At 42.1% G+C, this 14,819-nt stretch overlaps 1 protein-coding gene across 1 annotated transcript in view; it reads right to left on the bottom strand.

The window, feature by feature from the left end:
- The window catches only part of Kdm3 (Lysine demethylase 3), a 222,062-nt gene extending 208,294 nt beyond the window's left edge, over positions 1-13,768 (bottom strand). The window contains exons 1-2 of the mRNA XM_078182497.1: positions 13,729-13,768; positions 6,564-6,590 (exon numbers count right to left, since the gene is read on the bottom strand). Of these exons, the coding sequence (XP_078038623.1) occupies positions 6,564-6,590; positions 13,729-13,768 (67 nt within the window). The remainder of the gene's footprint in view (positions 1-6,563; positions 6,591-13,728) is intronic.
- Positions 13,769-14,819: the final 1,051 nt, after the last annotated feature.

Genomic DNA, 14,819 nt, shown 5'->3' with positions numbered 1-14,819 from the left:
TTTTCTAATTTTGCTACCCCGCATTGTAAAAGTCCTCTGCATCTATATTAAAATTCTATTATAAGTAAAAATATATAAACATACAAATAACACGGAAATATATCAAAAATATATAACTACTCCATTAAAAATATATTATATTCTGAATCTATATTATAAATTTCAACATATACTTATATTACAATTTCAATATATATTATGGAAACACAAAATTGCTACGTCTGTAATTTACTGTTGAATAGAACACGCTATACTAACTTTCGTTTAGTTATCGCGTGGCACCAACGTGGAGCCACCGGCCCTTACCCGATTATTTTTCGCGTGGTACCAACGTGGAGCCACCAGCATTTAACCGACAGTTTTCGCATGGCACCAACGTGGAGCCATCGGCACTTACCCGACAGTTTTCGCATGGCACCAACGTGTAGTCACCGGACGCCATAGCGTCAAGAAAACGTGAAAGCCGAGCAGGAGACGCGTTCCGATCGGCGAGCGCGCACGGCTCGGCCGCGTGCGTCTTTTATCTAATCTGGCTTTTCCGCGTGACTGCGGCCGCGCGTTCTTTGTCTCCGGGACGGAGGCCCTCGTATTTAGGTTAGGCAAAAGAAGCCGTGAAGAAAAAGGGAGCCGCGGTGAAAGGGGCAGGGATCCGCAGATACGACGGCGGAGAAGAAAAGAAACGGCGACGAGCCGCGCGCGTTGCGCGAACGGCGAAACCGACGGAGAGTCCTAATGGAAAGAGGGGTCTCCCCTCTCGCCGTTGTTAATAGACGAGGAGAGAGGCCGGGGCAGGAAAGGCGACGGAAAATGTTGGCCGGCGGCCAGACGTCGCGGGATAAATAATTGATCAGCATCGTGTAAACGCGTGGAGCCGGAGCCGGGCCAGCTGGTCCGCTCTCGCGTCGCGCAACTACTTATTCGTCATTGTCCACTTTCTCCGCCCCGCGTTTTCCTCTCGACCGTCGTCTCGCTTCCTCGAACGTGAGATATCCTCTCTCTCTCTCTCTCTCTCCTTTCCTTCGAGCACCATTGAACGACGACCGAGCAATCCGCGGAATGCTGCTATTACTGGAACACGGCCGCTCGAATGTTTTCCTCGTTCTTGATCGTTCGCGATCCACCGAACCGTTTCGGACTGCGCGCGGAAGGTTGCCGCCTTGGTGGTCGGACAGAACCATTTTTCCAACATTTTTTCCCGGTGTTTGCGATCTCGTTAATCAGAGACTTTGTTAGAAATTAACGGGCCGGCTTGAGGAACGTTGCCACGATTTGACAAAAATAGAATCAATAATTCTTTTCTTTTGTAAGCATAATTTTCGTAAGCACAATTTCATTTCGACCATGGTTAACCCCTTGTACTGTTATAACGAGTCGGACACGTGATACAGGATCTAATAAATATTAATATTATTAATTTATATTAGTTATTTGGAAATAAAAATTTCAATTCTTCTGTTATCAAAGCCTGGAAAGAAAGCGCATAAAGACAATAAAAGGAACAAAAGTTGTCTGGTCCTTTTATTAAAAATATTAAGGATAAATAAAAGTGTTGATCAACGCAACGTAAAATGGGGTCAAATTAACTTTTCTCAAAAATGCTATATACCGGTAACTTGAAGTTAACATTATTAATGTATTATAAATAAATAGAATTATTTTATACTAATTAAAAAATTAAAAGAAACTGTAAATAAGAAAATGTTTTTCGTTTATGAATTTATAGTTACTGTAGATTTTATTGAATCGAGGTTTTATTTGAGACTTAGGACTAATTAGAGTTTATTATTGAAATTAGATCGTTCAGAAGTTGGGGGTAATTGTTATCTAATTTTTAACAAGCCAATTCGATGATAATGAACAATTCGAACGTGAGACGCGGGACAAAGAAGACAATGGATAGAACACGGACGAACGATCGATTCCATTAATTGCAACGTATGCCTGTGCCGGCCGGTGACGTCGATATCTATTAATTACACGTTCCATCGTTATTCGATTCGCGTCATTATGAACCGGGCGCGCGGGACGCGGGGAATTAAGCCGGTAAATAAATGAATTAAAGTTCGATTAAAATCAACATTAAAACTGCAGGGATTCGGTTAATTCGCCAAGGAACGGCGAGAGAGAGAAGCGAATCAATTTCGCGGCGAGCGGAGTCTCGCAAGTACTGCTGATTAAATCATCGATAATCCTGGCGGAACGGATACCCGTAATATTTATGAAGCAGGAATTGATCGGACGTGAAATTTCATGGATTTTTCCAGCGTGTCTCGGCGGAAGAGAAAGATAGATAGATTGATAAAAAGAGAGGGGGAGAAAGAGAGAAAGGTATCTCGTCGACCGATCATTTCGAATGGACAGCGGGAATCCAGGAGCGGCTCGGTTGTCAGCATGAATGGCGAACGACGAAGAAGGATCGCCTAAACAGGGCCGATCGTAAATTCCGGTCGCCTGCTCGCGTCCTAGCACCGATATTTTATGCATTGGCCGGCGATCGCGTTGGCCGCCGCCGTCGTCGTCGTGTCTGGGAAACGTCTTTAATTCACCAAGTATTATCGTCGAGGCGTAGTCGTGACTCGTTTCACGGATTTACGTCCGCGTAATCTCCGCAGCCGCGGCACCCGGTACCCTTGAACGCCGACGATTTACATAATCGTGACACGGTAATTACTCTTGGGCAATTTCCAGCGGCGATTATTTGCGGAGCACCGATCGGGAACGCGGTCTCTATTTTCGAGGCAGCGGCGATATAAACGCGGGTCCCGTTTCTTTATCCCGGCGACGGGAAGACTCGAAGACAGCCTTAACCCTTTTAACGGCGAACAAGGATACATCGCCGGTCGCTGCACTCGCGACAAATATCGTACTATTGTCGAAAATATATTACATATTAATTATTATAATAATATAATTATTATAATACTATTATCGAGAATTTGTTATTTCTAATATGAAAATATTACAGTTAAAATATTCTGTTCATATTCAGATTATTCATTTATTTTAGAATTTCATATTATTCATTTAACATATTCTGTTTGCTAACCCCCATTTTTATTTATATTTAGAAAATTGTTAAGAGCTGTTAACTGTTGCACCAAGTTGAAATGCTCCAAGTTATACAAAATGGCAACAATACAAGCCAAAACAAATATCTTGGATTTCCACTTAAAATGGCTCCGACTGCAAATAGTTAATTAATCGAGCGAAGCTGAAAATGTCCAGGATCGAGGGAAGAGAGAGAGAGAGGAGAGAGAGAGAGAGGAGAGAAAGGAGAGAGAGCCGGCGATCTCGCGAAACGATCTCGATATCGCGGATGAGAATCTGGGTTAAGCGCGGTTACGTACACGGTATTCGGCTCGAGTCAATATTGACTCCCGGGTCCCGCGTGGAACTACTTGGGTGCCGTAGTCCGGCCAACAAAGGAGGAAGCCACCGGCTTGCTCGGGTAAACTCGCCTAAACCCAGACCTAACTCGTTCCACGCGAGCGATAATTAAAATATCCGGCCGGCGATCGACGGCCGGATAAGCCGGACATTAAAATGGAAATGGCTTCGGCGGATTTATCGCGCGGATAATCCTGTTATTTAAATGCGAGAGCCAGCCGGGCATCCCGCGCGTGGATCGACGAGTGGCCACGCGTTTTGTTCTTGTTTCAAGAAAAACACGCGCCAATTTTCCGGACGAATTTTTCATCCCCCGCGAACACGGCGCTACGGCTGAAATTAATCGTTGACGTTTCGTGCCGCAACTTTCGTGAAATATTTAATGAATAATAATATAATAATAATACTGTCATAAATAATAATAATGAATAATAGTAGTTGCCATTAATAATTTTATTTTATTTTATTGTTGATTTAATTGAATTTTTGAACTTCTTTATTCTATTTTTATACTATTCTCCCTTTGATTATATACCAAATTATATATTATTATTGCATTAGATTTATTTTGTTAATTGCAATTATCAGAAGCTAACTTTTCTACTCCTTAATTCTCTTTTCCTGTTTTCATATTTAAATACAAAAATTCACTGCTTTCGTAGGCAAGCTTTCAAGAAGTGGAAAAATTAATTGCTAATATTCTCAATTAATAAAATAAATCTCTTATAAATACACAATATATCTTGTACATATATCTATCATTTATTTTCTCAATCGCAGATATTAGCAGTTAGTTCTTTGACTTCTTAAAAGCTTGCCAGTTAAAGCAACAAATTTAAGTATTTCACACTATAGACTAAATTTATTTTCACTTAACTTATTTTGATAAGTAATAAATGATAAATATTATAACTTTCTAGTTTCGCTATAATTAATTAAACTGTTTTAACTATGTGGGGGTGTTAGAGGCGCAATTATTTCAATGACGAACCAATTATTTTTCTGTAACATACGAACGACGATTTATCGGCGAATTGTTTTTGCGAAATCACGGATTTTCGTCACGCGGACGGATATGTGTTAACAAGATGGCCCGTTTCTTTGAAACTCGGCTGGAAACCAGGTCCGAAAGTTCGTGCGGCTTTGTTGTACACGAACAAGCTCTTTATCGGGAAAGCGACGGCGAAGAATTATTATAAGAACGGCCGCGGCGCGTTGCTGGTACGAAACGTCGCGTCGCCGCGAGATCGTAATTAAGATTGCCGGCCGAAGTCCGAAACAGGTTCCCCCGTTCTTAATTGCATGCAATCGCGCGGATCGGAGCCGCAGCGCCCGCGACACTTTGAAATTAACGTCTCGACGCGCGAGGTTGATCGCGATGAACGATTCTCGGTCGACGTCGACGACGACGTCGACGACGACGACAAGCGATCGATGTATAATTCGCGATCCAGTTGGGATGCGGCAAACTGATCCATCTTCCACCGTTACGTAAACCCCTGGCGAGGAAGCTAAGAAGATTGTCGGAATCTTATTAAACAGCTCGACACACCGGCGAACAGATTATCGCTCTCCGTTTAACCCCGGGACGGGATTACGGCGACGCAGTCCGTTAATGTCGCGAACGAAAAAATATCGTAGTCGACACGATTCTGTATGTTGCGGAGTGAGAAAGACTGGGCGAGTTGCATTTATCGAGAGGTTGAAACACTAGTCCGGGGAGTAAAGGGTTATTCTGCATTTTAAAAGGAGTTCGAAACGCATTCTGTTAAATGTCGGATGAAGTGCAAGTATTGTTAATTAATATTATGTTATATTATATTATATACTATGTTATACTATACTATATTGTGCTATATTGCATTTTAGTGTATTGTATTGTATTACATTATACTGCATTTCACTGTGTTACAGTGTAATATACTGTGTTATACAGCATTACATTGTATTATATTGTATTATACTGTACTACACTGCATTATACTGTGTTATATTTCAGTATACTGTATTACATTGTATTATACAGTATTACATTGTATGATACTGTATTATACTGTATTATACAGTATTATATTGTATGATACTGTATTACACTGTATTATACTATGTTATGCTTTGTTATATCGCAGTATATTGTATTACATTGTATGATACTGTATTACATTGTATGATACTGTATTATACTGTATTATACTGTATTACACTGCATTATACTAAATTATATTGCAGTATATTGTATTACATTGTATTATACTGTATTATACTGTATTACACTGTATTATACTGCATTATACTGTGTTATATTGCAGTATATTGTATTACAGTGTATTATACAGCATTACATTGTACTCTACAGTATTATACTGCATTATGCTGTGTTATACTGTGTTATATTGCAATATATTGTATTGTATTGTACTACACTATATTACACTGTGTGTTACTGTGTTATATCGTATTACATTCTATTATGTCTTATGAATCGACATTGAAGAAATCATAGGTGCAATAGGTTAGCATGTACGCACACGGAGACAGAAACTGACTACCTGGCACACATGTGTACGGAACCGGCTCAGAAAGACTGGGCGCGTATGCACGTGACATTATTCTCGAGAATGCAGCAGCATGTGACGAAGCGAGGAAAGAATTCCAGTGGTATTAGCTCCGAGTCCGCGATAAACAGAATTTCCTAGGAAACACGTGACGAGAAAATCGCGCACGCCGGTTTAATCTTACGCTGACGAAGGATAGAACGCGAAAGAGAAATAGGAAGAGAAAGAAAAAGAGAGAGAGAGAGAGAGGGAGAGATTGTCGCCGGTTTCGCCAAGCGATAACCGAAACTGTTATCGCGGCGGTCGCTTCCTGGACAGCCCGGTCCGAAACCGATTCTCAGCTGCATCGCCAAGCGAAACCGGGAACGCTCGTGTTGTAAATTGTAGAGCGACGCGGGCCGGCGCGGGCCCGGCGGTCGTACGGTTTCGCTTTACGCGGACTTTGCGCGCGTAATCGGATAGGCCTCTGCACTTCACAGAAATTCAAGGTGTTTCTCTTAAAGCGCGGCGACGGCGGCGGCGGCGGCGCGTCTGCGCTTCGAAAATCGGGGACACACGGTCGCGTCGTCGCGTTTAGAACTGCCGTTCGCATCGACTCACCACCCATCGTGCTGATAATACCGATTTTCCTCGAATCGATTCCCTCACCTGGAACAGAAAGAGAGAGAGAGCACACGTTATTTCGGTGAATTCAACGACATCGCCACGCAATTTGAAACTGCTGTTTTCCCGTGGCCGGAAATACATATGCATTAGCGTATGCCGTAGTTTTGTACGAGTTTCGTGCAAGTCTTAGTTATATTTATTTTCCTTTTTTATTTATTTATTTAATTTTTGTTTTATTTATACATTTACGTATCGACATATTTATTCCTTCTCGTTTTTATTTATTTGTTTACGTGTTTACATATTTATTTTAGTTTCTATTTAATTGTTTACGTATTCACATGTTTATTCATTTATTCGTTGTTGTTTTTTTTACTTCTTTATTTATGCTCTAAGCCAGGTAGTTTATTCAATAAATACAGGATTGTTACGTGTACAGGGTGTCGAAAAATGTTTCGTCGTCGGTAAGATACTTCGATCGATTTCTTCCAGGTCAACGATTTGTTTTTAACTTTGACCCGTTTAAAAATTCACTTCTAAAATCGTTTATAAAATCATCAGAAAATAATTTTAGCCATGAAAGAAGTCGGCCAAGCACAATTTTTCATTTTTTATGACAGAGTCGAAGAATGCAAAGTTCATATTTTTGGACACCCTCTAGATACGATCAATGTTACTTACAATTAATTACACTTTTACGGAAAAATCTAAGATTTAAACATTCAAACCTTCTGTGATAAAATAATATAAAAACACTATTAAAATAGCGATCAAAATCGCCACGTATTAACACTTGGCCAATCGAATGCATAGATCTGCCCATTCTAAATTAAATCATTTAACCCTTTGCAGTCGGAGTCATTTTAAGTGAAAATCAAAGATATTTGTTTAGACTTGTATTGTTTCCATTTTATATAACTTGGACCATTTTATATATTATGGAATTGCATTTTGTGCAAACGGTTAACAGCTCTTAACAATTTTCTAAATATAAATAAATATGCTAAAAATTATTTTGAAACGCGACATGATCATTTCTTTCGGCGCCTTAGAGTCGTCACTCGACCGCAAAGGGTTAATGACCGAACCAAGAAATCCCCACACCAATCGCAACTCCCTAATTTCATCAAGACTTCCCTCAGACTACAAACATTAAATAACTCAACCGACTAAACTACCGTAACTTCAAAAAATTCTGCAAGATACGGCTGCGCCAATAAAAAGCGTCAATGCGCGAATAACAAATAAACGCCGCTCCCTCGTCCCAATCAAACGAGATCACGCTTTGCCCGCGAAGAAATTGCTAACACGGCGAACGTTCGAACTGTGACTCGAACAGGGAAGCTCTATACGGAATCGACGTACCGTATCCCGGCGAAGTCGTTGGATCGTGAAAATCGAGGAAATCCTATCCGGGAAATCAAAGGGGGTATAAGGTTAGTGCGCCGACTGAATCCACCGCTAATTGAGGTGCGAGAGGGAGAGAACCGAGTCTAGCGGATCGAAAGAGAGGAAATTTGTTAGACGAGCTGGATAGGCGTAGTTTGATAAGTACATCGAACGACAGATAAATTCATAGACGGTTCCCGGGGCTCTGGAACGGGGGGGGGGGGGAATGGAAATCACGGGATTGCCGAGGGAACAGAGAGGGGGGGGGGAGGAGGAGGAGGAGGGGGACACGGGATCGCTTCGAAGCGATGGTAACAGAGCCGCCACAGAAAGCCATTAACAAGTTCGACACGAAAGTCGGAAAGTTAGCGAAATTACCGCGAGTTTGGTCGTCGGTGTTGGTGTATCGCCAGTTTATAGCGCAAGTTTCTGCTCCCGCTACTGTGACGCCCCCCGTTCGACGGGATGGGGAGGGAAGCGCGCACGCCGGAAAACTTCGCTGCTGAAAACTCTCTGGCTCCCGGCGTGGCGAAACTTTTTAATTGATTTTATTTAGTCATCTCGCCCGAACCACCCCTACCACCTCATCTCTCTCTCTGTCTTTCTCTTCGCTTCGCCGGTCGACGTCGGTGTGTCGCGAGAGATTTATACAGCCCCCTGCATTTTCACCATGGCAGAAATTACCTCGTGAAAGCCCTGCTGCCCCCGCCCCCCCCCCCCCCCCCCCCCACCAAGCGCGCCCTGTCTGCTCGGTCCCCAGGCTCCGATTACCATGCCCTAGAAAGCCTTTCTACGTCGAGGATTCGATCCAGCGGCGCGTAACCTCGTTTTCCACGCCAGACACGAGACATTCTGTATCCCCGTCATTTTCCGAGGAAGCTCGGCTCTCTCGTTCGACGCCGCTGTTCCCCCGTAGAACCGTCTCTCTTTCCCTGAACACCGTGCACGTCCGACCAGACAAAAGCTTTCCTCGATCGTCGTCGACTCGAGAGAGAGAGAGAAAGAGAGAGAGAGAGAGAGAGCGCCCAGTCTGGGATACCGTACTACCGGATTATCGCTTCCTTTCCACGGGCGATCCGGTCTCGGAACCAACTTGGAAATTCGCGCGCGTTTAACCTCTACGGGGGATGAATTTTTATGGCAGGGAACATTCTATTTAATTGTTTCCACTTTATTTGTCGTACATCGCATTTCACTCGATGTGGTTTTGTTAGGATTGCCGAGGGATTCTGTGGTAAGTAATTTTGTCAACTGATTCTCATTTTCTTTACGCTTAGAATAATCATAATTTTAAGAATAAGTAAACACTTACGTGGCAAAAGGGCGCGAAGATGTTAAACAGCCGAAGGCAGAGGATTTATTAGGGTGTTCAAAGTTTAGGTTCAAGTTAGATTGGAGAATAGTATTATCAAAGTTTAGATTCAAGAAATTGTTATCCCCTTGCACTATGATTCCTTTCATGCTGTCTTAATTAGCATTTATTCATTCTTAATACTTTTTTTAATAGGACTAGACAATTCCTATTTCTTGTATTCTCTTTATTTACTTTCGTTTCTGTATTTTGATAACCGAAGAATTAAATTTCGTTTCGATTTGAAATAAATTAGTAATATTCATATTTAATAGATCATGCATGAAATCTTTATCGCGAGTTTAACTCGTTATTATAGTGCAAGGGGTTAATAGCGTAACTGTTATACAAAGTGTCCCGGAAATTTTAGTACAACCGGGCAGGGGGTGATTCTACATAAAAAAAAGAAGAAAATATTTCGGTATAACATTTTTTCATCCGTTTCCGTGATAATCGACTTCAAAGTTCATTCAACTTGTAAACGATTTAATACAATTTGCTTGTCGTGTATTATTAATCAAGTCAAGTGTTGTCAAGACTGAATTTCATGTGCATAAAATACTGCAAGTCAGAAGAATAACTTTAGATTCACAATTAAAATTGCTTCGAGTACAAAGGGTTAAAAAGCGTCCGGTAGCAATTTGAATTCTTTGAATAGGAAAAGGACCTAATCTTATAACAAAAGATAGAGAGGGGGAGAGAGAGAGAGAGAGAGAGAGAGAGAGAGAGAGAGAGAGATGCAATTCGGCCGAATCGCCTACGAGATCCGAAAGTTTAAATTGGAGAGGGCGGTGCCTTCTTATCATTTTTCGTGGTGGCTGGTTACAGTGTCTATAATTCCCGACATTGTCTCGCGAATGGAATGCGAAAGTTTCGGGTAACGCGGAACGACCAAACTTTTCGCCGCAATTTTTCGGCGAAAGTTACGCGGTACCGAGCTATCAGGGAAAACGAAAGAGAACGAGACGAAAAGAGAGACAGAGATAGAGACAGATAGATAGAAATAGATATAAAGATAGAGATGGCAATAGACAGATAGATAGATAGAGGTGGATAGAGATAGATATAAAGATAGAGATGGCAATAGACAGATATATAGAAATAGATAGATAGATAGAGATAGAGATAGATAGAAATAGATAGAGAGAGAGAGATAGAAACAGATAGAAGTAGATATAAAGATAGAGATGAATAGAGATGGAAATAGATAGATAGAAATAGATAGAGAAAGATAAATAGAGACAGATAGAAATAGATATAAAAATAGAGATAGAATAGATAGATATATAGATAAAGAGAGAGAGAGAGAGAGAGAGAGAGAGAGAGAGAGAGAACGAATAGGACGAGTAAAGAGAGGCCCGCAAGCCGGCAACGAAATTCGTGTACATCTGAATTTCAACGAGTCAGGGGGAGGGAGAGAGAGATGGTCGAGATTGCCGAGAGTTGCGGGTTCCAAAGGTGGAGCAGGGGGACGTGACCAATCGGAAAACTTGCGCGATGCGGGGGCGAAGTTTCGAAGCGGAGCGTAGAGCGTCGCGCGCGCTACAATTCCCGGCCCGAAACTGGTGCACGGAACTTCCCCGGTCGGCGAAAAACACATTCCTCTTCCGGTAATCTGCGTGCACTCCAGTGTCACGGCGTTGTTGCTCGAGTTAACGCTAGTTTATCTACGAAACTTCAAACTTCCGCGAGTCCTTTGAAATTCCCCGACGACCCCCGGCAACTTTGCAAACTTTGCGCCGTCGCCGCCGCCGCGCCGGGGCCGCGCCTGTTGCGAAGATTGCGTCCCGCACGCGTACCCTCGTCGCGAACAATGCCCCTCCCGCCACCCCCACCCCGATGTCACGATACGCCTAGGCACAACCGTCTAATTGTGCGTTTTGGTTCCTGTTCGCGGGAGCCGTTTATCACGGTCCCATTTCGAACTACGACGATAACGTTCTTACGGGCGAAACTTGCTAATTTCCCACGAGAGCGAGGCTCAAAAACCGGCGTGAAGCCGCCGCTCGCTCTGATTTACCAGCGCGTCCCGCCGCTTTCTTCGAACAGCGAATGATTTAAGAACAATATTCAATCGACATTGCGATATTCAGTATTACAATGAATGTATTAGGGCGTGTAATAAGTCCTGCGAGGCTAACTGTGACGAGACGAGGAGAATTACAAGAATTCGAAGAGACAGTTTTGATCAATTTTCAGATGTTTTCGCGGGGGTGGCTTTATGGAATTTAGGTTAAATAAAAGCTGGAAGTATGTATTTTAAGACAGGGTAGATTGAATCGAACTGGAACGATGAGATCGTTTTGAGAAATTAAAAAGAGTCTACCTTTGACACCTAGGAAAAGCCGAGGAATATTATACGAATTCAAAGAGACAGTTTTGATCAATTTTCAGATGTTTTCGCGGGGTAGCTTTATGCAGTTTGGGTTAAATAAAGGTTGAAGTGTCTACTTTAAGACTGGGTAGATTAGATTTCAATGGAACGACGAGATCATTTTAAAAAATTAAAAAGAATCGACCTCTGACACCTGGGAAAAAATAAGGAAAATTACGCGACTTCAAAGTGTCTGTTTACATAATTATTGAAGTACGTTCTTGTGGGAATATTTCTATGCAGCTTAGCTTAAATAAGAGCTGAAAGTGTCTACTTTAAGAGAGGGTAGATTGAATTGGGATGGAATGACGAGATCGTATTGAAAAATTAAAAGAGATCAACCTCTGCTGTCATGAGATTTACGAGCTTCAAAAAGAAAAGTTCAGTTGGATTATAAGTCACGTCCCCATGGAGTTATTTTTATGAAAATTAGCTTAAATAAAAGCTAAAAGTGTCTACTTTAAGACAAGGTAGATTAGGCTGAAATTGTATAATAACTCCGCTCACGTGCAAAGACTACTTAGTACTATACTCAAGTATTCCATAAACTATAGAATCTTCACCCCTTGCACTGTGATTTATTTCACAGCTACGGTAATTAATCTTTGTTACTAATAAATTCCTATATCATAAAATTTACATTTACCATATCGCAACTCTTACTTCAATGTTATAATATCAACGGTATAATTTAACTTTGATTTAGATGTTGCGAATAACGTATAAGATCATGTTCCAAAAATACATATCAATTTATATACGTGCATATATAATCATAACCAGTCCGACACTCTATATCATAGGGCAAAGGGTTAAGCTTCAACCGAATGCGAAACAGACCTTATTTACCGTACCAAAAGTAGATTTGGAAGTGCGCCAATAAAAACATCCAGAACCACGTTCGAGCCAAGTATTCTACCAAGTTCCCGCTATTCTACTAAATTCCAACTATTCTACTAAATGCGAAGTATACCCCAAGTATCCTCCGAAACGCGCGGTAAGATCCCAATTGTTCCATCGAATCTAGAAATTAATCTAACTTATTCCAAAGTAACGTAGAATCTCGAGTATTCCGCCAAACACGGGCCACGAATTTCGTCAACGGAAGACCCGCGCGAATCACGCTCGAAGCGGATCCGCCTCGCCCGGATCGGCCTCCCCCGAGAGCGGACCCGAAACAAAAGGGTAGGTCCCAATATACCCCGGCGATCATTGTCCCGTACGGAAACTGGCACACGATTCCCGGGAGCGAAGTCTGCCCGGCGGAGTCGCTCATTTTCCTTGGCGAGCCCCCCCCGCTGGAAAGTTGAAACAATGTGCACGCGGCTGGTCGCGTTCCATCGCGTTGCATCGCGCCGTGTCTCGCCGCGGCAGACGCACACGAATAGTTTTCCCCTGCACGTGTCCCGTCGCAGAGACATCTCCGGTGAATCCAACCCCTCCCCTGTCGCACTGCTATCATATTCTTCTTCTTTTTCTTTTTCTTCTTTTTTTTTTCTCGTGGTCCTGGCCAACGTCGAGTTTCCGTCGACCGTGGTCGGGGGGTGGATGGAATAGAGTACCATCTGTATTCACGGGTCCAAAACTTGGATACATACTTCCGTTCGCTGATCCCGAATACTATTTCAGAAGAGACTGTCGCGGATTTTGCTTTTCAGCTTCTTCGAATCAAATTTTAGTGAGGTAAAACATTTTTGGTGTTTGTTTCTTGAGTTATATAGTAATTTTATATAGCATTATATTAGCATATACGTTACAATATTAATATGTATAAGGATCCATTAATATATATTATATCATAATATTATATTATATATTTATTAAGATAATAGTAAGATAATAATAATATTTTATATAGCAAATTCTTCGAACATAATTTCCCTCGACGTATTCACTGAAATAAAATTAATACGAAGAGCTAGCAATTCCTTTTTCAACATTTAGATTTGTTTAATAATTTTTGCATTGAATTTTAGTCAAAAGTATTGGGAGGATTTGTTTGAAATATCTTTCGAGGATCACGATGTAACAAGTAGTTACAGTCGCTTCTATAAAATAGAACATACCTATAGTCTTCGCGTGACAAGGAGGCGCCTTTGCGTTCATATTCCCCCTCTTACTGGCTGCCCCACCACCGCAGCCAACGGTCCCTATTGGTTGATAGCTGCGGGAGTGGGGCAGACAGAGGGAGGGGGAACGCAAAGCTGTCTTGTTCTCGCGGGAGAACTATAATCAGAGTCAAATATATTTCTAAATTCTATATCCGCGGCTTATTATCGAAAGAATTGAAAACAATGTCAGAAATTATTATGATTTCTAAAACTTATTCCCGAATTAATTCTATTAAACCACAACAAGCACATACATATATTTTGCAATAAAAATAACATCAGTTTTATAAGAAGAATATTCGATTTTCTTTTCACGCTTTTTAATTACATATTATATTATACTATATTATTTAATCATAGCAACCGCTAAATATATTTCCAGTTCGCCTATATTAAAATTCTTCTAACCCACCAACGGCGTACCACAACCGATCATTACAGAAAGAATTAAGAGTATTACTGGAAAAATTCAGTATGCGGGGAAACAGTAAAAAAGAACGGTTTTTGCACCGTCGTTCTTAGACCCTGGCTGGGGTTCTGTTCGTCCAGGAAATAAAATCTCATTCCGGCTCGGATCCGAGATACTCGCCGTAAAAATGTCGATTTGCATAAACAAGCCGGAGTCGCCTTGTTCTTCAGACTCTGAACGGGCGAAGTCGGCTTCGACGGTGCGTAACGGGCCGCGCGGGAAAGATCGCGCAACCGCCGCCGAAGATCGACTGCCGCTCGGCACGAATCCGCTTTTTATTCAGCGGGAAAACGCTTCGTTCCTCGGTCGGCTACGCGAGGATCGGAACGATTACGCGAGGCCGCCACGCAGATAAACAAAGATACCGGGGGCCTTATGTAATAATTCGAGGCGCTCGTTTTTAACTCGCAGGACTGGACGGACGGGTTCCGAGAAAGTTTACAGTTAGATACACTCGGGCCATGCAACTGTGTAAATACGCTCGCGCGAGCGGAACGACTAAGGACGGAGTGCGCGCCGAGAGAAAGAGAGAGGGAGTGAAAGAGAGAGAGAGAGAGAGAGAGAGAGAGAGAGAGAG

Source organism: Augochlora pura, chromosome 6 (assembly GCF_028453695.1).
Source record: "Augochlora pura isolate Apur16 chromosome 6, APUR_v2.2.1, whole genome shotgun sequence".
In the NCBI taxonomy this organism is placed as follows: domain Eukaryota; kingdom Metazoa; phylum Arthropoda; class Insecta; order Hymenoptera; family Halictidae; genus Augochlora; species Augochlora pura.
The sequence above is the reverse complement of the archived record's forward strand: the minus strand, read 5'-3'. Positions and strand labels throughout refer to the sequence as shown.